General features: G+C 40.6%; 1 protein-coding gene across 6 annotated transcripts in view; it reads left to right on the top strand.

Moving 5' to 3' along the window:
- ADAMTSL1 (ADAMTS like 1) overlaps positions 1-19,580 on the top strand; it is a 1,072,914-nt gene that overhangs the window by 951,485 nt on the left and 101,849 nt on the right. For all 6 annotated transcript variants that reach the window (XM_078369765.1, XM_078369768.1, XM_035306411.3 and 3 more), the window contains one exon: positions 15,157-15,285. In XM_078369765.1, the coding sequence (XP_078225891.1) occupies positions 15,157-15,285 (129 nt within the window). The remainder of the gene's footprint in view (positions 1-15,156; positions 15,286-19,580) is intronic.

Below are 19,580 nucleotides of genomic sequence, written 5' to 3' on the forward strand. Positions count from 1 at the left end.
TTATAGCAGGACAGATTATATTTTAAACAAGTGCCCTGGGGATTCTGAGGCAGCCAGTCCACAGACAAAGATTTGGGACTGCATATCACAGACACCAGACTTTAGGTCAAAGATTTGGGCTCCAGTTCAGCCCTTTAACTTGCTAGTTCTGTTTCCCTGAACAAACCATCGGGCCTTTCTGAGTCTTTGTGTATGTAAAAGATAGTACTGTTGTTTCTGCCTGCTTCTCAGAGTTGTTACGCAAAAAATCCAGATAATGCACATAGCACATCATGTAAACACATATTTTCATTTAACAGATATTTACCAAGAACCTACTAGGTGCCAGGCCTAGGTGATAGGAATAAAGAAGAGAACAAGAGAGATGTGATCCCTGATTTTATCAAAATTGCAAAACAAAGTAGCACAGGCTGGGGGGAGATACACAAATATATAAGATAAATTCTGTTATTTCTGATGCTTATGAAAAAAGTAAAGTTGCACCCCAGCTAAAGTATACATCCCTTCACCCCCCTGCCACACACAGGGATGCATGCCTTATATGGAGTGGTTAGAAAAGGCCTCACTAGGAGGTGTTATTCGCACAGAGACCTGAATGACCTAAAGAAGAGAGCCATGCAGAATTCTGTAGATGGAGGATGTCAGGGACAGGGAATGGCCAGTGCTGACGTGCTGCTGTGTTGGAGGAAAGGAAGGCCTGTGTGCTGGAGCACAGTGATTGATGGGGAGTGTGGGCTCAGAGAGGTAGGTGATATAGACCACTGGACCTTAGTGTACAGAGGATGGCTGGTCATGAAAAGGAGCTTGAGGCCGGGGACAGTGGCACACACCTGTAATCCCAGCACTTTGGGAGGCCAAGGCGGGTAGATCACCTGAAGTCAGGAGTTCGAGACCAAACCCCATCTCTACTAAAAATAAAAAATTAGCCAGGTATGGTGGTGCCTGCCTGTAATCCCAGTTACTCGGGCGGCTGAGGCAGGAGAATTGCTTGAACCTGTGAGGCAGAGGTTGCGGTGAGCCAAGATTGTGCCATTTCACTCCAGCCTGGGCAACAAAAGTGAAACTCCATCTCAAAAACAAAAAAGAAAAGAAAAGGAGCTTGAAATTTTGTTTTAATTGTAGTGAAAAGGGACTGGAAAATTTAAGCAGAAAGGTTGTATGATTTGATTCATATTTTAGAAAGATCACTCTGGCTGTCATAAGACTGTAGTGAGGGAAGAGTGAAAGCAACACAAAACCAGTTAGGTTGTATAGTAGTCCAGCCAGAGATTATGGTAGCATTAGACCACAGCAACAGAGATGCTGGTGCAATGTAAGGCAGATTAGGAGTCAGGGCGGGGTAGCTGTTAACTCTGAGTAGGGAGGTGAGGTCGTGTCTGCCAGTGTTAATTCAGCATCATCCCAACTGCATCTTCCCATTGTGGCTATGCACTTACTATGCTCAATAGTCATTACAGTACTAAATCACTCATCAGATGATACAAAATCTCAAATGTATGAAATGTAAGTGATACAAGGAAAAAGACCCCTGAACAGTCAAAATAGAGCCTAGGCACACACTCCAAGGTGAGCTCCTCAGAACATTATTCAAGGTTCTGCCCTTGAACACAGTGCTGATGAGCTTAAGTACCTGTGCCTAGAAGGCAAATAAAGTGGCAGAGAAGAAAGAAGGACAGCCACTATTACGAGGCTGTGGGATGGTGCAAAGGGGAATACAAAAAAAATAGATATGTGAGAAAACAAAAAGTATGAAAAGCGGGCATAAGACTCCAAAAGGCATTTCTGAATTAAGGTTTTCTTCACCTTTAATGAAAGCAGAGAAGAGTGAATGTCATTGTAGAATATCCTGCCTATAAAATGGTTAAAACAAAATTAAATCCATTTGACTTACAAAAGGTTAAGCTTTGGTTTTATGAATATGATCTCATGTGGACCCTATTTCCCCAAGGTGTTCAATGAATGAGTCTTTTCATTGTATTTTGTAGTCATGGGCATAAAGTGCTGTATTTTATCCCCAGCTGATAAAGGCCGATTAAAACACAATGGACATAGAACTTCCACTTCTGGAAAGATGGCATAGTTTTACTTTTCCCTGTTCTTCCTGCTAAGTAGCACTAAAGGCCCTGTACATTATATACAAAACACACATAAGAAGACTGGAAAGTAAAGGGAAGAAAGCAGACTGATCAAAGACCTTGGAAATCAAACTGTTAATTTATTGGGTTTTCATTTTGCCTCATAAATCACAAACTTGGAGCTGAAGAAGCTGGCTACTGGGAAACACCAATGGGTATTAAAAAATAAAAATTAAAAAAAGCACCAACTAGAAGCCTTCTCTCTCTAACAAAAGGACCAGGAAAGGGGAAACATAGCAAGACGAAGAACCTTTAAAAAATTCTACTCTACATTAGCTAAATGCCACAAAACACTGTGACTATTACTACTCACACCAACAAAGACTGAGCAGGGAGCCTGCACTCCCCACCAGCCAGCCTGAAATGAAGTACCCTCCCCAACCCCATGGAGGGGGTATCAGAGATTTTCAGCCCTCATTTATTATGCCTACAAGAGTGTAATGTGGAGACCATGATTGTAATGTGGAGACCATGTGGGGAGCATATCACCTGCCCAAGGTGAGGAGGCTCCTCCTGCGCAGCTGTGTAGTGGGGCCCATGTGAGGATCCAGAACTCCCACCAGTAATGAGGAGGCCCCAAATTGGGTAACAAAAGAGGCCAAGTGGAGAACCTGGACTTAAGCTGCACTGGATAGTAACAAGGTGGCATCTCCCTGCTCCCATGCCTGAGTGGTTTTAGAGAAAGCAGCTAAAACAGAAAGTTTAAATAAGATCCAAAGTCTCAGAACTAGAAAAATATACAGCTGTCAACTGAAACCTAGACATCGTGAAGAAAAACCACCTCCACCACCTGTATTCAATGTACTAGAAATTCTACCCAGTGCAGTAATGTAAGAAACGGAAATAAAAGGCATAGAGATTGAAAACAAAGAAATAAAACTTGTCCCTATTTGCAGATGAAATGATTGTCTATACAGACAATCAAAAGAAAACCAAAATAATTAGGTTAATTAATGTAACAAAATATAACAGGACTTGTATCTCAGAAACAACAAAACTCTGATGAAAGAAATTAAAGATCTAAATTAAAGAAGATAAATAGACTGTAATGTGCATGGATTGGAAACCCCAACAAAATCAAGATGTCATTTCTTTCCTAATACACATGTTTAATCTAATTCCTATCAAAATCTTAGTAAGATTTTATACATGTAGAGAAGATGATTATAAAATGTATATGAAAAAGCAAAGGAACTAGAATAGCAAAGAAACTATAATAGCAAAGAAAAATAAAGCAGGAGGAATCAGACTACCTAATTTCAGAATTTATTATGTAACTACAATAAGGAAGATTGTGTGGTCTTGGTAGAGGGATAGGCACATAGACCAGTGGAACAGAATAGAGAACTTAGATCTACACAACTGTGCCCAACTACTTTTGACAAAAGTGCAAAAACAATTCAATGTAGGAAAGATAACCTGTTCAATAAGCGGTGAGGGAGCAATTAGACATCCATAGTCAAAAAATAAATGAGCTTTGACCTTTTATCTAAATGTGACCTCTCACATCTTATCTAAAAATTAACTTAAAATGTATCACAGACTTAAATGTCATATGCAAAACTATAAAACTTTTAGGAAAAAATCTTTAAGATCTAGATCTAGGTAAATAGTTCTTAAACTTGATATCAAAAGCATCATCCTATTTTTGTTTTTGTTGCCTGTGCTTTGGGGATCTTATCCAAAAAAAGTTGTTGCCCAGACCAATTTCAAGAAGTGTTTCCTCTATGTTTTTTTCTAGTAGTTTTATCATTTTGGGTCTTATATGTAAACCTTCAATCCATTTTTAATTTTTATGTGGCAAGAAATAGGGGTCTAGCTTCAGTTTTCCCAGAACCATTTATTGAGGAGACTGTCCTTTCTCTATTCTGTGTTCCTGGCACTTTTGTTGAAAATAAGTTGGCTGTAAGTATGTGAATTTATTTCTGTGTTCTCTAGTCTGTTCCATGGATTTGTGTGTCTATTTTTATGCCAATACCATGCTGTTTTGGTTACTGTAGCTTTATAGTATATTTTTTAATTAGGTAGTGTGATGCTTCCAGCTTTGTACTTTTTGCTTAAGGTTTCTTTGGCTATTTTGGGGTCTTTTATTTTGCACACAAATTTCAAGATTGTTCTTTCTATTTTTGTGAAGAATGTCCTTGGTATTTTGACAGGGATTGCATTGTATCTGTAAATTGATTTGTGCAGTATGGCTGGTTTAAAAATATTAATCCTTCCAAGCCATGAGCATGGGATATCTTTACATTGATTTGTGTCCTTTTCCATTTTTTTCATCAATGTTTTATAATTTTGAATGTAGACATATTTCACCTCCTTGGTTAAATTTATTCTTAAGGGGTTTTTTGTAGCTATTGTAAATGGGATTGTTTCCTTGATTATTTCAGATAATTTACTATTAGTATATAAAAACACTAGAAATTTTTATTTGTTGATTTTGAATCCTGTAACTTTACTGAATTTGTTTGTTCTAATGATTTTTTAATAAAGTTTTAGGGTTTTCTATATATGAGATCATGCCATCTGCAAATAAAGACTGTTTAACTTCTTCCTTTCCAATTTGGATGCCCTTTATATGATTCTCTTAACTAAGTGCCCTGGCTAGGACTTGCAGTACTGTATTCTTGCAGTACTAAAAGTGGTGAACATAGATATCCTTGTCTGGTTCCAGATCTTAGAGGAAAAACTTTCAACTACTTCCTGTTCGGTATGATATTAGCTGTGGATTTGTCATATATGGCCTTTATAGTACTGAGGTCTTCTAAACCTAATTTGTTACGAGTTTTTATCATAACGTTGTCGAATTTGTCAAATGCTTTTTCTACATCTACTGTCTTTCTTATAGTAGCCATTTTAATTGGGGTGAGATGAAATCTCATTGTGATTTTGGTTTGGATTTCCCTGAAGATTAGTGATGTTTAGCATATAGTTTTTGTCCTTCGTTCTGTTCATGTGATGTATTACATTTATTGATTTGTGTATGTTGAACCATCCTTGTGTCTGTAGGATGAAACTTAATCATGGTAAACAATCTTTTTAACGGGCTGTTGAATTTGGTTTGCTAGCGTATTCTTAAGGATTTTTATATACATGCTCTTCAGGGATATTAGCCCGTAGTTTCCTTTTGTTATTGTGTCCTTGCCTAGTTTTGGGTGTTATATCAAACTGAAAAGCTTCTACATAGCAAAGGAAACAATCAACAGAATAAAAAGACAACCTACAGCGTGAGAGAAAGTATTTGCAAATTCTTTATCTGGCAAGGGATTAATATTCAGAATATGTAAGGAACTCAGACAACTCAACAACAAAAAAGTTCAATATTTTAAAATGGACAAAAAATTTTAAAAAAGGACAAGATCAAATTCTTTGTAGGAACATGGATGGAGCTGGAGGCCATTATCCTTAGCAAACTGATGCAGGAACAGAAAACCAACACTGCATGTTCTCACCTATAACTGGGAGCTAAATGATGAGGACACCTGGACACACAGCAGGGAACAAAAGACACTGGGGCCTTGTGGAGGGCAGAGGGCAGGAGGAGGAAGAAGATCAGGAAGAATAACTATTGAGTACTAGACTTAATACCTGGCTGATGAAATAATTTGTACAACAAACCACTGTGACACAAGCTTACCTATGTAACAAACCTGCATGTGTGCCCCTGAACTTAAAATTAATTAGTTAATTAATAAGGGCAAAAGACCCAAATAGACATTTCTCAAAAGAAGTCATGCCAATGGACATCAGGTATATGAAAAATGCTCAACATCACTAATCTTCAGAGAAACGCAAACCAAAACCAAAATGAGATATCACCTTACCTCTGTTAGAATGGATACTGTCAAAAAGACCAAAAAAAAAATGCTGGTGCAGATGTGGAGAAGAGGGAATTCTTATACATTGTTGACGGGAATGTAAATTAGTATAGCCATTATGGAAAACATCATAGATATTCCTCAAAAATTTAAAAACAGAGCTACCATATGATCCAGCAATCTTGCTACTGGGTATATGTGCAAAGGAAATGAAAACAGTACATCAAAGTGATATCTGCACTCCAATATTTACCACAGTACTATTCACAATATCCAAGATATAGAATCAACCTAAGTGCTCGTCAACGGATGAACAGATGAAGAAAATGTGGATATATGTACAGTGGAATACTTTTCCACCATAAAAAACAAAACGAATGAGGCTGGGCATGGTGACTCACAACAATAATCCCAGCACTTTGAGAGGCTGAGGTGGGTGGTTCACTTGAGCCCAGGAGTTTGAGACTAGCCTGGGCAACATGGGGAAACCTGTATCTACCAAAAAAAAATTCTAGCCAGGTATGATGGCACACACGTGTAGTTCCAGCTACCCAGGAGGCTGAGATGGAAGGATAACTTGAGCTCAGGAGTCAGAGACTGCAGTGAACCAAGATCACACCACTGTACTCCAGCCTGGATGCCAAAGCAAGACCAACCCTGTCTCAAAAAAAAAAAAAGAAAAAAAAGAGAAATCCTGTTATTTGCAGCAACATGGATGAACCTGGAGATCATTATGTTAAATAAAGTAAGCCAGGTACAGAAAGACAAATACTGTGTTATCTTACTTATATGTAGAATCTAAAAAGTTGATCTCACAGAAGTAGAGAATAAAATAGTGACTACCAGAGACTGGGGAAGGGAGTGGGTAGAGAAAGATAGGGAGAGATAGGCACAAAGTTATAGTTAGATAGGAGGAATGAATTCTGGTATTCTGTTGCACAGTAGGGTGACAATATGTACTGTATATTTCAAAATAGCTAGGAGAAGGGATTTTGAATGTCCTGACCACAGAGAAATGATAATGTAAGAAGTGATGGATATGCTAAATACTCTGATTTGATTTTTATATGATGTATACATGTATCCAAAAAATCACAGTATTCCTCCTAAATATGTACAATTATGTGTCAATGAAAAGATTTGCAAAGCATGATCCATAAAAAGAAAAATGAATAAATCAAAGTTAAAAATTTTGCTCTGCAAAAGATATTCTTAAGAAGATGAAAAGAAAAGCTAGATATTGAGGGAAAATATTTTCAAGCCACGTATTTGGCAAAAGACTAGTATCTAGAATATAAGGAACCCTCAAAATTCAGTAAAAATAATCTGAATCAAAAGTGCTCAAATGACATGAATAGACATTTCACCAAAGAGGGTGTATACATGGTAAATAATCACATAAAATAAATTCAACATTATTAGTCATTAGAGAAATGCAAATTAAAATCCCAAGGAGATATCACTGCACACTTAACAGCATGACTAAAATAAAAACTAGTGACATCAAATGTTGGTAAAGAAGCAGAGAAATAGGATCAATGATACATTGCTGGAGGGAAGGTGAAATAGTATAGGCACTCTAGAATAAGGCAGTTTCTCTAAAAACTGACCATGCAACCACCGTATGGCCCAGGAATTATATTCCTGGCCATTTATCTCAGAGAAATGAAGACACGTTCACACAGAAACCTGTACTGGAATATTGATAAGGCTTTATTTGTGGTAATCAAAATCTGGAAACATCCCAGATATTCTTCAACAAAAGAATAACTGAACAAACTGTGGTCCATCCATACCATGGAATACTACCCAGTAATAAAAGGAACAAACTATTGATACATGTAACCATGATACCACGTGAGACCTGGAAGAATCTCCAGAGAATTATTGTGAGTAGGAAAAAAAAAGATCACAAAAGGTTTCATATTGTGTGATTCCATTCATAGAACATTCTTAAAATGATGAAATTTTAGAAATGGAGACCATATCAATGGTTGCCAAAAGATTAAGGGGGGCTTGGGAGGTACTTGAGAGGTCCTTGTAGTGATGAAAATGCTCTATATCCTAAGTTTATTGATGTTAGTATGGGGCCATGATATTGTACCCTAGTGGACAAAATATTACCATTAGGAAAACAGGATATGGTAAACAGGATTTCTCTGTATTCTTTCTTTTTGAGAGTGTTTCTCTCTGTCACCCAGGCTGGAGTGCAGTGGTGTGATCTCAGCTCATTGCAACTTCCACCTCCCAGGTTCAAGCATTCTTGTGCCTCAGCCTCCTGAGTAGCTGGGATTACAGGTGCACACCACCACACCCAGTTAATTTCTGTATTCTAAATAGAGATGGGGTTTTGCTGTGTTGGCCAGGCCGGTCTCGAATTCCTGGCCTCAAGTGATCTGCCCACCTCAGCTTCCCAAAGTTCTGGGGCTACAGGCATGAGCCACTGCACCCAGCATCCTATATTACTTCGTATAACTGCATGTGAATCTACAATAATCTTAAAGTAAAAATTTTAATTTAAAAAAAAGCCATGTAAAATGTCATGTTGAGGGTTATTTGTTAATTTAATGATTAGAATGCATGAATCATCTCAGTTTGTATAACAGGCTCTATCTTCAGACTCTTCAACCCTCGTTTTTTTTCTTTTTTCTTTTTTTTTTTTAATTTTTTATTGGATTTTAGGTTTTGGGGTACATGAGCAGAGCATGCAAGACAGTTGCATAGGTACACACATGGCAGTGTGCTTTCTTTTCTTCTCCCCTTCACCCACATTTGGCTTTTCTCCCCAGGCTATCCCTCCCCACCTCCCCCTCCCACTGGCCCTCCCCTTTTCCCCCCCATAGACCCCAGTGTTTAGTACTCCCCTTTCTGTGTCCATGTGTTCTCATTTTTCATCACCCACCTATGAGTGAGAATATGTGGTGTTTCATTTTCTGTTCTTGTGTCAGTTTGCTGAGGATGATGTTCTCCAGATTCATCCATGTCCCTACAAACGACACAAACTCATCATTTCTGATTGCTGCATAATATTCCATGGTGTATATGTGCCACATTTTTCCAATCCAGTCTATTATCAGTGGGCATTTGGGTTGATTCCAGGTCTTTGCTATTGTAAACAGTGCTGCAATGAACATTCGTGTACATGTGTCCTTATAGTAGAACGATTTATAGTCTTTTGGATATATACCCAGTAATGGGATTGCTGGGTCAAATGGAATTTCTATTTCTAAGGCCTTGAGGAATCGCCACACCGTCTTCCACAATGGTTGAACTAATTTACACTCCCACCAACAGTGTAAAAGTGTTCCTTTTTCTCCACATCCTCTCCAGCATCTGTTGTCTCCAGATTTTTTAATGATCGCCATTCTAACTGGCGTGAGATGGTATCTCAATGTGGTTTTGATTTGCATCTCTCTGATGATCAGTGACGATGAGCATTTTTTCATATGATTGTTGGCCTCATATATGTCTTCTTTCGTAAAGTATCTGTTCATATCCTTTGCCCACTTTTGAATGGGCTTGTTTGTTTTTTTCCTGTAAATCTGTTTGAGTTGTTTGTAAATTCTGGATATCAGCCCTTTGTCAGATGGGTAAACTGCAAAAATTTTTTCCCATTCTGTTGGTTGCCGATCCACTCTAGTGACTGTTTCTTTTGCCATGCAGAAGCTGTGGAGTTTCATTAGGTCCCATTTGTCTATTTTGGCTTTTGTTGCCAATGCTTTTGGTGTTTTGTTCATGAAGTCCTTGCCTACTCCTATGTCCTGGATAGTTTTGCCTAGATTTTCTTCTAGGGTTTTTATGGTGCCAGGTCTTATGTTTAAGTCTTTAATCCATCTGGAGTTAATTTTAGTGTAAGGTGTCAGGAAGGGGTCCAGTTTCTGCTTTCTGCACATGGCTAGCCAGTTTTCCCAACACCATTTGTTAAACATGGAATCCTTTCCCCATTGCTTGTTTTTGTCAGGTTTATCAAAGATTGTATAGTTGTATGTATGTTGTGTTGCCTCCAGTGCCTCTGTTTTGTTCCATTGGTCTATATCTCTGTTTTGGTACCAGTACCATGCTGTTTTGATTACTGTAGCCTTGTAGTATAGTTTGAAATCCGGTAGTGTGATGCCCCCCGCTGTGTTCTTTTTGCTTAGAGTTGACTTGGCTATGCGGGCTCTCTTTTGGTTCCATATGAAGTTCATGGTGGTATTTTCCAGTTCTGTGAAGAAAGTCAATGGTAGCTTGATGGGGATAGCATTGATTCTGTAAATTACTTTGGGCAGTATAGCCATTTTCACGATATTAATTCTTCCTAACCATGAACATGGAATGTTTCTCCATCTGTTTGTGTCCTCTCTGATTTCGTTGAGCAGTGGTTTGTAGTTCTCCTTGAAGAGGTCTTTTACGTTCCTTGTGAGTTGTATTCCAAGGTATTTTATTCTTTTTGTAGCAATTGCAAATGGCAGTTCGCTCTTGATTTGGCTTTCTTTAAGTCTGTTATTGGTGTAGACGAATGCTTGTGATTTTTGCACATTGATTTTATATCCTGAGACTTTGCTGAAGTTGCTTATCAGTTTCAGGAGTTTTTGGGCTGAGGCAATGGGGTCTTCTAGGTATACTATCATGTCGTCTGCAAATAGAGACAATTTGGCTTCCACCTTTCCTATTTGAATACCCTTTATTTCTTTTTCTTGCCTGATTGCTCTGGCTAGAACTTCCAGTACTATATTGAATAGGAGTGGTGAAAGAGGGCATCCTTGTCTAGTGCCAGATTTCAAAGGGAATGCTTCCAGTTTTTGCCCATTCAGTATGATATTGGCTGTTGGTTTGTCATAAATAGCTTTTATTACTTTGAGATACGTTCCATCGATACCGAGTTTATTGAGGGTTTTTAGCATAAAGGGCTGTTGAATTTTGTCAAATGCCTTCTCTGCGTCAATTGAGATAATCATGTGGTTTTTGTTTTTGGTTCTGTTTATGTGGTGAATTACATTTATAGACTTGCGTATGTTGAACCAGCCTTGCATCCCCGGGATGAATCCTACTTGATCATGATGAATAAGTTTTTTGATTTGCTGTTGCAATCGGCTTGCCAATATTTTATTGAAGATTTTTGCATCTATGTTCATCATGGATATTGGCCTGAAGTTTTCTTTTCTTGTTGGGTCTCTGCCGGGTTTTGGTATCAGAATGATGTAGGTCTCATAAAATGATTTGGGAAGGATTCCCTCTTTTTGGATTGTTTGAAATAGTTTTAGAAGAAATGGTGCCAGCTCTTCCTTGTGTGTCTGGTAGAATTCGGCTGTGAACCCGTCTGGACCTGGGCTTTTTTTGTGTGGTAGGCTCTTAATTGCTGCCTCAACTTCAGACCTTGTTATTGGTCTATTCATAGTTTCAGCTTCCTCCTGGTTTAGGCTTGGGAGGACACTGGAATCCAGGAATTTGTCCATTTCTTCCAGGTTTACTAGTTTATGCGCATAGAGTTGTTTGTAATACTCTCTGATGATGGTTTGAATTTCTGTGGAATCTGTGGTGATTTCCCCTTTATCATTTTTTATTGCATCTATTTGGTTGTTCTCTCTTTTATTTTTAATCAATCTGGCTAGTGGTCTGTCTATTTTGTTGATCTTTTCAAAAAACCAGCTCTTGGATTTATTGATTTTTTGAAGGGTTTTTCGTGTCTCAATCTCCTTCAGCTCAGCTCTGATCTTAGTTATTTCTTGTCTTCTGCTGGGTTTTGAGTTTTTTTGGTCTTGGTCCTCTAGCTCTTTCAATTTTGACGATAGGGTGTCAATTTTGGATCTCTCCATTCTCCTCATATGGGCACTTATTGCTATATACTTTACTCTAGAGACTGCTTTAAATGTGTCCCAGAGGTTCTGGCACGTTGTGTCTTCGTTCTCATTGGTTTCGAAGAACTTCTTTATTTCTGCCTTCATTTCGTTGTTTACCCAGTCAACATTCAAGAGCCAGTTGTTCAGTTTCCATGAAGCTGTGCGGTTCTGGGTCTGTTTCTGAATTCTGAGTTCTAACTTGATTGCACTATGGTCTGAGAGGCTGTTTGTTATGATTTCAGTTGTTTTGCATTTGTTGAGCAGTGCTTTACTTCCAATTATGTGGTCAATTTTAGAGTAGGTGTGATGTGGTGCTGAGAAGAATGTGTATTCTGTGGATTTGGGGTAGAGAGTTCTGTAAATGTCTATCAGGTTTGCTTGCTCCAGGTCTGAGTTCAAGCCCTGGATATCCTTGTTGATTTTTTGTCTGGTAGATCTGTCTAGTATTGACAGTGGAGTGTTAAAGTCTCCCACTATTACTGTGTGGGAGTCTAAGTCCTTTTGTAAGTCCTTAAGAACTTGCCTTATGTATCTGGGTGCTCCTGCATTGGGTCCATATATGTTTAGGATCGTTAGCTCTTCTTGTTGTATCGATCCTTTTACCATTATGTAATGGCCTTCTTTGTCTCTTTTGATCTTTGTTGCTTTAAAGTCTATTTTATCGGAGATGAGAATTGCAACTCCTGCTTTTTTTTGCTTTCCATTTGCTTGGTAAATCTTCCTCCACCCCTTTATTTTGAGCCTTTGTGTATCCTTGCATGTGAGATGGGTTTCCTGTATACAGCACACTGATGGGTTTTGGCTTTTTATCCAATTTGCCAGTCTGTGTCTTTTGATTGGTGCATTTAGTCCATTTACATTTAGGGTTAATATTGTTATGTGTGAATTTGATACTGCCATTTTGATGCTAAGTGGCTGTTTTGCCTGTTAGTTGTTGTAGATTCTTCATTATGCTGATGCTCTTTAGCATTCAGTGTGATTTTGGAATGGCTGGTACTGGTTGATCCTTTCTATGTGTAGTGCCTCTTTTAGGAGCTCTTGTAAAGCAGGCCTGGTGGTGACAAAATCTCTGAGTACTTGCTTGTTCACAAAGGATTTTATTTTTCCTTCACTTCTGAAGCTCAGTTTGGCTGGATATGAAATTCTGGGTTGAAAGTTCTTTTCTTTAAGAATGTTGAATATTGGCCCCCACTCTCTTCTGGCTTGTAGTGTTTCTGCCGAGAGATCTGCTGTGAGTCTGATGGGCTTCCCTTTGTGGGTGACCCGACCTTTCTCTCTGGCTGCCCTTAGTATTCTCTCCTTTATTTCAACCCTATTGAATCTGACGATTATGTGCCTTGGGGTTGCTCTTCTTGCGGAATATCTTTGTGGTGTTCTCTGAATTTCCTGCAATTGAGTGTTGGCCTGTCTTGCTAGGTGGGGAAAATTTTCCTGGATGATGTCCTGAAGAGTATTTTCCAGCTTGGATTCATTCTCTTCGTCCCCTTCTGGTACACCTATCAAACGTAGGTTAGGTCTTTTCACATAGTCCCACATTTCTTGGAGACTTTGTTCATTCCTTTTTGCGCTTTTTTCTCTAATCTTGGTTTCTCGTTTTATTTCATTGAGTTGGTCTTCGACTTCAGATATTCTTTCTTCTGCTTGGTCAATTCGGCTATTGAAACTTGTGCATGCTTCGCGAAGTTCTCGTATTGTGTTTCTCAGCTCCTTTAATTCATTCATATTCCTCTTTAAGGTATCCATTCTTGTTATCATTTCCTCAAATCTTTTTTCAAATCTTTTCTCAAGGTTCTTAGTTTCTTTGCATTGATTTAATACATGATCTTTTAGCTCACAAAAGTTTCTCATTATCCATCTTCTGAAGTCTAATTCCGTCATTTCGTCACAGTCATTCTCCGTCCAGTTTTGTTCCCTTGCTGGTGAGGAGTTTTGGTCCTTTCTAGGAGGCGAGGTGTTCTGGTTTCGGGTGTTTTTCCTCCTTTTTGCGCTGGTTTCTTCCCATCTTTGCGGATTTGTCCGCTGGTCGTCTGCGTACTTGCTGACTTTTCGATTGGGTCTCTGAGTGGACACCCTGAATGTTGATGATGAAGTATTTCTGTTGCTTGGTTTTCCTTCTACCAGTCTAGCCCCTTCTCTGTACGAGTGCTGAGGTCCGCTCCAGACCCTGCTTGTCTGGGGTGCACCTCTAGCAGCTGTGGCACAGCGAGGGATGCTACCAGTTTCTTTTTCTGCTCTCTTTGTCCCAGGATGATGCCTGCCTAATGTCAGTCTTTTGGATATAGAGGGGTCAGGGAGCTGCTTGAGGAGACAGTTTGTACTTTATAGGGGTTTAATTGCTGAGCTGTGAGCTGTGTTGTTCATTCAGGGCTGTTAGGCTGCTATGTTTGATTCTGCTGCAACAGAGCTCATTAAAAAAACCCTTTTTTTTTCTCAAATGCTCTGTGTTGAGGGGTTTGGGCTTTATTTTTGGATGTCCGTTGAGGTCCTGCCCAGCTAGGATGCAGACTAGCCACTGTTTGCCTGCCGAGGCTCCGCCCTGCTGTTGTGAGGCTCGCCCTGGCTCCGCTGTTCTGCTGTTCTCCGCCACGCCCTGCAGCGGAGTCTCCCTGTTGTAGCGGGTTGCCTCGGCAACGGCAGGCTGCGTCAGCAGTGGGCGTGTATCTCAGTAGGGACGGGTTGCCTCGGCAACGGCTGGCTGCATCAGCAATGGGCATGTATCTCAGTTGGGGCGGGTTACCTCAGTAATGGTGGCCGCCCCTCCCCCTCAGAGCGTCTCGGGCCGTCTGCACGGGGCTTGTTTGAAATCGCGGTTTTGTTCGTCCCACTGGGCCAATCCTAATGCTCTGTTCCTGCAATCCCCTGGGCTGGCCCACTGTTCAAGTCTAGCTGAGTCTCAAGTCCAGCCCTCTCACGTCTCCAGTTGCCGGTTCAACAGGGCACCCGGACAAGTGCGCCCTGTGGGGAGCGCTGGGTAGGGCCGGCCGCCGCCACCCCGGCTGCCGGCTTCGCCAGGCGGAATATCTGCCTGGCGTCCCGCGTCTCCTCTTCACTTGGGAATTTCCCCGTTCTGTGAGCAACAAAGATCAGTCTGGAAATGCAGCTCAGACTCACCTCGCCGCAGACACAACGAGAACTCCAATCCTGGGTTGTTCTCACAGCGCCATCTTGAGTCCTCTCTCCTCAAACCTCGTTTTTTTACTGACAACACTATGGTAGGTAGGTGCGTAGATGCTTTTATACTGTGCACTTACAATTTTTCAGGGGAAAACACAGTGCCAAAAGTCTGGGTAGACCTGCCATGCATTGGTGGTTAACCCATATTTCAAGGGAAAGCCCCAATTTCCCCAGTCACCACTGAGTAACATCTCATATTCTTTCTTACTTCAGGAAAGCCACTAGTGAAAACGTCGCGAATGACCATGATCAACATGGAGAAGCCTGCAGTCACAGTCGATATAGGAAGCACCATCAAAACAGTGCAGGGAGTGAACGTGACAATTAACTGCCAGGTTGCAGGTGAGAAGTTCATTCATGTATTTATTCACGTTAATGGAGGCCTGTGCTAGGTTGGGGATACACAGACAAATTAGACACAAATTCTGCTCTCGGGGTTATAGCACTAGTAGGAAAGCCGAAACATGAACCTTAGTCACTCCAAAAGTAGAAAGTGCTACCGAAATTTAAAGGAGAGAAGATTAATTCTGACTGGGACAGATAGGTAAATTGGCCTTTTCCTGTGTATGTTTTTCTTTGATCTTAGCCTTCCATACAGATAGAATGTGAACATGTGAAGATGGGGGCAAGGAGTTCCAAGTGAACAAAGGAGAGTGATGAAATTCATGGAAGTAGAAAATACTCTAGGCTGTAGAGAGAACAGTGTGAGCTTTAGTCTGGGTGGAGCCCAGAGTGCGGAAATGCAGGTGGAAGTGATGTTAAGGAGCCATGCTTCCAGAAGAGAAAGCCGCCAGCAGTTCAGAGAATGGATTGAAGAAGGGAAATACTAGGACAGAAAGGCCAGGTAAAACCCATCCCTGTAGTTGAGGAAAGGTCATGGAGGCCTGAACTCCAGGCAGTGGGGATGGGAAGGTAAAGACTGGACAGACATGAGAAAGATAGCAAGAGTTAAGGCCAACAGAAACCTGGAACTTGCTAGAATCAGAAGTGGGCTGGAGCCCTTAGAGAAGATAGCCAATGGAGTTTTGGTACAGGCATTGCCCTCAGGTAGGCCTGGCACACTCAAGAGACCAACAGGGTCCAGGAAGGCACAGGGAAGCAAGGAGTAGCAGACAATAGGGGGTGCTAATATGCTCTGTATAAAAAATATTTACCTTCCATTAAAAGACAGAAAACACCAACATAGAGCAGAACCCAGCCCAGCTACTATTTTTCCCTTCTTATGTACAGTCATTTGGGATGTGCACCCCCTAGGGCTTTCACTGCCACAAAGGCATGAAGAAATCAATGGTTCTTATGCCTTTGGGCAGCTAGTCTTCTGATTGCTGTCCTTATCAGATATACCTGTGTCGCATGGCCACATCAGACCCAGATTCCTTGATCATACCCTGTCTGCAGAGTAGACAGGCAGTGGCACCCCCTGCTTTGATGGTTTCTTCATCTTAGATTTTCATCATCTGAAGATTTACCTCAATTTGTTATTTATAAGGCCAGAAAACCCATTTGAGAGTTAGTAAGAGGAATATCTTAACCTAGGACTTACTATTTCCAAATAATAGCCAAGTCCGACTTTCTCTGAAATATTCTGATAGCTTCAGGAAATCTGAAACATGGACAGGCCTGATGGCTCATGTCTGTAATCCCAGCACTTTGGGAAGCTGAGGTGGGTGGATCACTTGAGCCCTGGAGTTCAAGACCAGCCTGGGCAACATGGCAAAACCTTGTCTCTACAAAAAATAAAAAAAAATTATCCAGGTATGGTGGTGCATGCCTGTAGTCTCAGCTACTAGGGATGCTGAGATGAGAGAATCATTTGAACCCATGAGGTCAAGGCTGTAGTGAGCCAGGAGCATACCACAGCACTCCAGCCTGGATGCAGAGTAAGATCCTATCTCAAAAAAAAAAAATAGGATATCTGAAATATAAATCTATCTTTGTAAATGTGCATTAGCTTCTCCTTTGTAAAGTTTCTCATGGCCTTTGTGATGCTTCCCTTCCAGACTCATCAGTGAAATCTAGAACCAAGTCCCTTCAGCCCCTGTACTCCTAGATAGGGAGTAAAACAAAACTCCTAACAAGGATTGGCATGAATGAGCTACCTCTTGGTGCAGGGATTAATGGTGTCAGTCAGGCCCTTTCAGCAGAACAGTCACCCCACACACACACACCTGATCACTATGGACACATGCTTTGGCGATGAACACTGATGATATGATGGACGATGTTGTGTATCTTCTTGAGAGGTGGAACTGGTGGGAGTAAAAGGAAAGGGAAGGAGCTGGCACGGCGGCTCACACCTGTAATCCCAGTACTTTGGGAGGGTGAGGCGGGTGGATTTCCTGAGACCAGGAGGTCCAGACCAGACCAACCAACACGGCAAAACCTCGTCTCTACTAAAAATACAAAAATTAGCTAGGTATGATGGCAAGTGTCTGCCATTCCAGCTACTCGGGAGGCTGAGGCACAAGAGTCACCTGAACCTAGAAGGTGGAGGTTGCAGTGAGCTGAGATCATGCTGCTGCATACCAGCCTGAGCAACAGAGCAAGACTCTGTCTCAAACAAAAAACAGAATAGGAGAGGAAAGGACAGCAAAACAAGGAAATGGGCATTTAAAGGAGATTGAGAGCACCAGAATCCAGTTGAGGAAATATTTACATTGGGGAGCCTAGGACATTAAAAGGAGCTTTGGCCACTCTTCCGTGCTGCCTAGGGCCCTCTCTCCGGGACTTGATCCAGAGGCTCACTTGATAACCTTACAGCGAGAGCCTAGATGGTTATACCTAGTTTTCCCCGGCTGTGACATTGCAGTCTTTATTTTTGTTTTTACCCATAAAACCATCTGTATTAATGCTGATTAACTAAAATAAATCTTTGTATATTTGTCATTACTCCTTTTGTTAAGACACTTACTCAAAGTAGGTAGGAAAGAGCCTGCTTTTATTTACACAGTGAATTTGCTGGACAAGGAAATCATCTGTGAGCTGAGTCTCCAGTTAAAACACTGACAGCTATAATGCTAAATGGCAGAGGACTACTTTCACTTTCCTGCTGTAAGTGGCTCTTACGGCTCTCTCCTTCCTCTTGGTCATCTCTAGCCCATTCCTAGTCAGGCATTTTAGTGTCCTCCTGATTGGTTAGGTAGAATTCGGTAAGCACCAATAACACTGCCAGTAGCTGATACTGTAGATTGAGAATTTGCAACCCAGCCTCTGGTAATAGACAGGGAAGTGGGACTCCATAAGGGCCTGCTTAAAGAAGTGTTTTATGTCAGATTCATTCATGTTATTCATTTGGCAGTTTTTTATGGAGTATTTTATCCAGGTTAGATCAGATGTCTCCTAATCTAAGGAGCCACAGGTAAATAAGGTACAACTTTCAGGAAGCTCACAGTCTGGGAAGGAGAAAAGTTGAAATACATAATAAAATACATAATGATAATATAATACAATATGTAGATACAGTTGTGGTTTGCTTTTTTTATTGCATTTTAGGTTTTGGGGTACATGTGCAGAACATTCAAGATTGTTGCATAGGTACACTCGTGGCAGTATGATTTGCTGCCTTCCTCCCCTTCACCTATATCTGGCATTTCTCCCCATGCTATCTCTTCCCAACTCCCTACCCGCGCTGTCCCTCCCCTATTTCCCCCTACAGACCCCAGTGTGTAGTGCTCCCCTCCCTGTGTCCATATGTTCTCATTGTTCAACACCCACCTATGAGTGAGAACATGCGGTATTTCATTTTCTGTTCTTGTGTCAGTTTTGCTGAGAATGATGTTCCCCAGGTTCATCCATGTCCCTACAAAGGACACAAAGTCATCGTTTTTGATTACTGCATAATGTTCCATGGTGTATATGTGCCACATTTTCCCTGTCCAGTATATCATTGATGGGCATTTGGGTTGGTTCCAGGTCTTTGCTATTGTAAACAGTGCTGCAATAAACATTCGTGTGCATGTGTCCTTATAGTAGAATGGTTTATAGTCCTTTTGAGATATACCCAGTAATGGGATTGCTGGGTCAAATGGAATTTCTGTTTCATTGAGGAATTCCTATTTCATTGAGGTCCTTGAGGAATCGCCACACTGTCTTCCACAATGGTTGAACTAATTTGCACTCCCACCAACAGTGTAAAAGTGTTCCTATTTCTCCACATCCTCTCCAGCATCTGTTGTCTCCAAATTTTTTTAATGATTGCCATTCTAACTGGCGTGAGATGGTATCTCAATGTAGTTTTGATTTGCATTTCTCTAATGACCAGTGATGATGAGCATTTTTTCATATGTTTGTTGCTCTCATGTATGTCTTCTTTTGTAAAGCATCTGTTCATATCCTTTACCCACTTTTGAATGGCCTTATTTGTTTTTTTCTTGTAAATCTGTTTTAGTTCTTTGTAGATTCTGGATATCAGCTCTTTGTCAGATGGGTAGACTGAAAAATTTTTTTCCCATTCTTTTGGTTGCTGATTCACTCTAATGACTGTTTCTTTTGCCATGCAGAAGCTGTGGATTTTGATTAGGTCCCATTTGTCTATTTTGGCTTTTGTTGCCAATGCTTTTGGTGTTTTGGTCATGAAGTCCTTGCCTACTCCTATGTCCTGAATGGTTTTGCCTAGATTTTCTTCTAGGGTTTTTATG

This window comes from Callithrix jacchus, chromosome 1 (genome assembly GCF_049354715.1).
Source record: "Callithrix jacchus isolate 240 chromosome 1, calJac240_pri, whole genome shotgun sequence".
NCBI classification, from domain to species: Eukaryota; Metazoa; Chordata; class Mammalia; order Primates; family Cebidae; genus Callithrix; species Callithrix jacchus.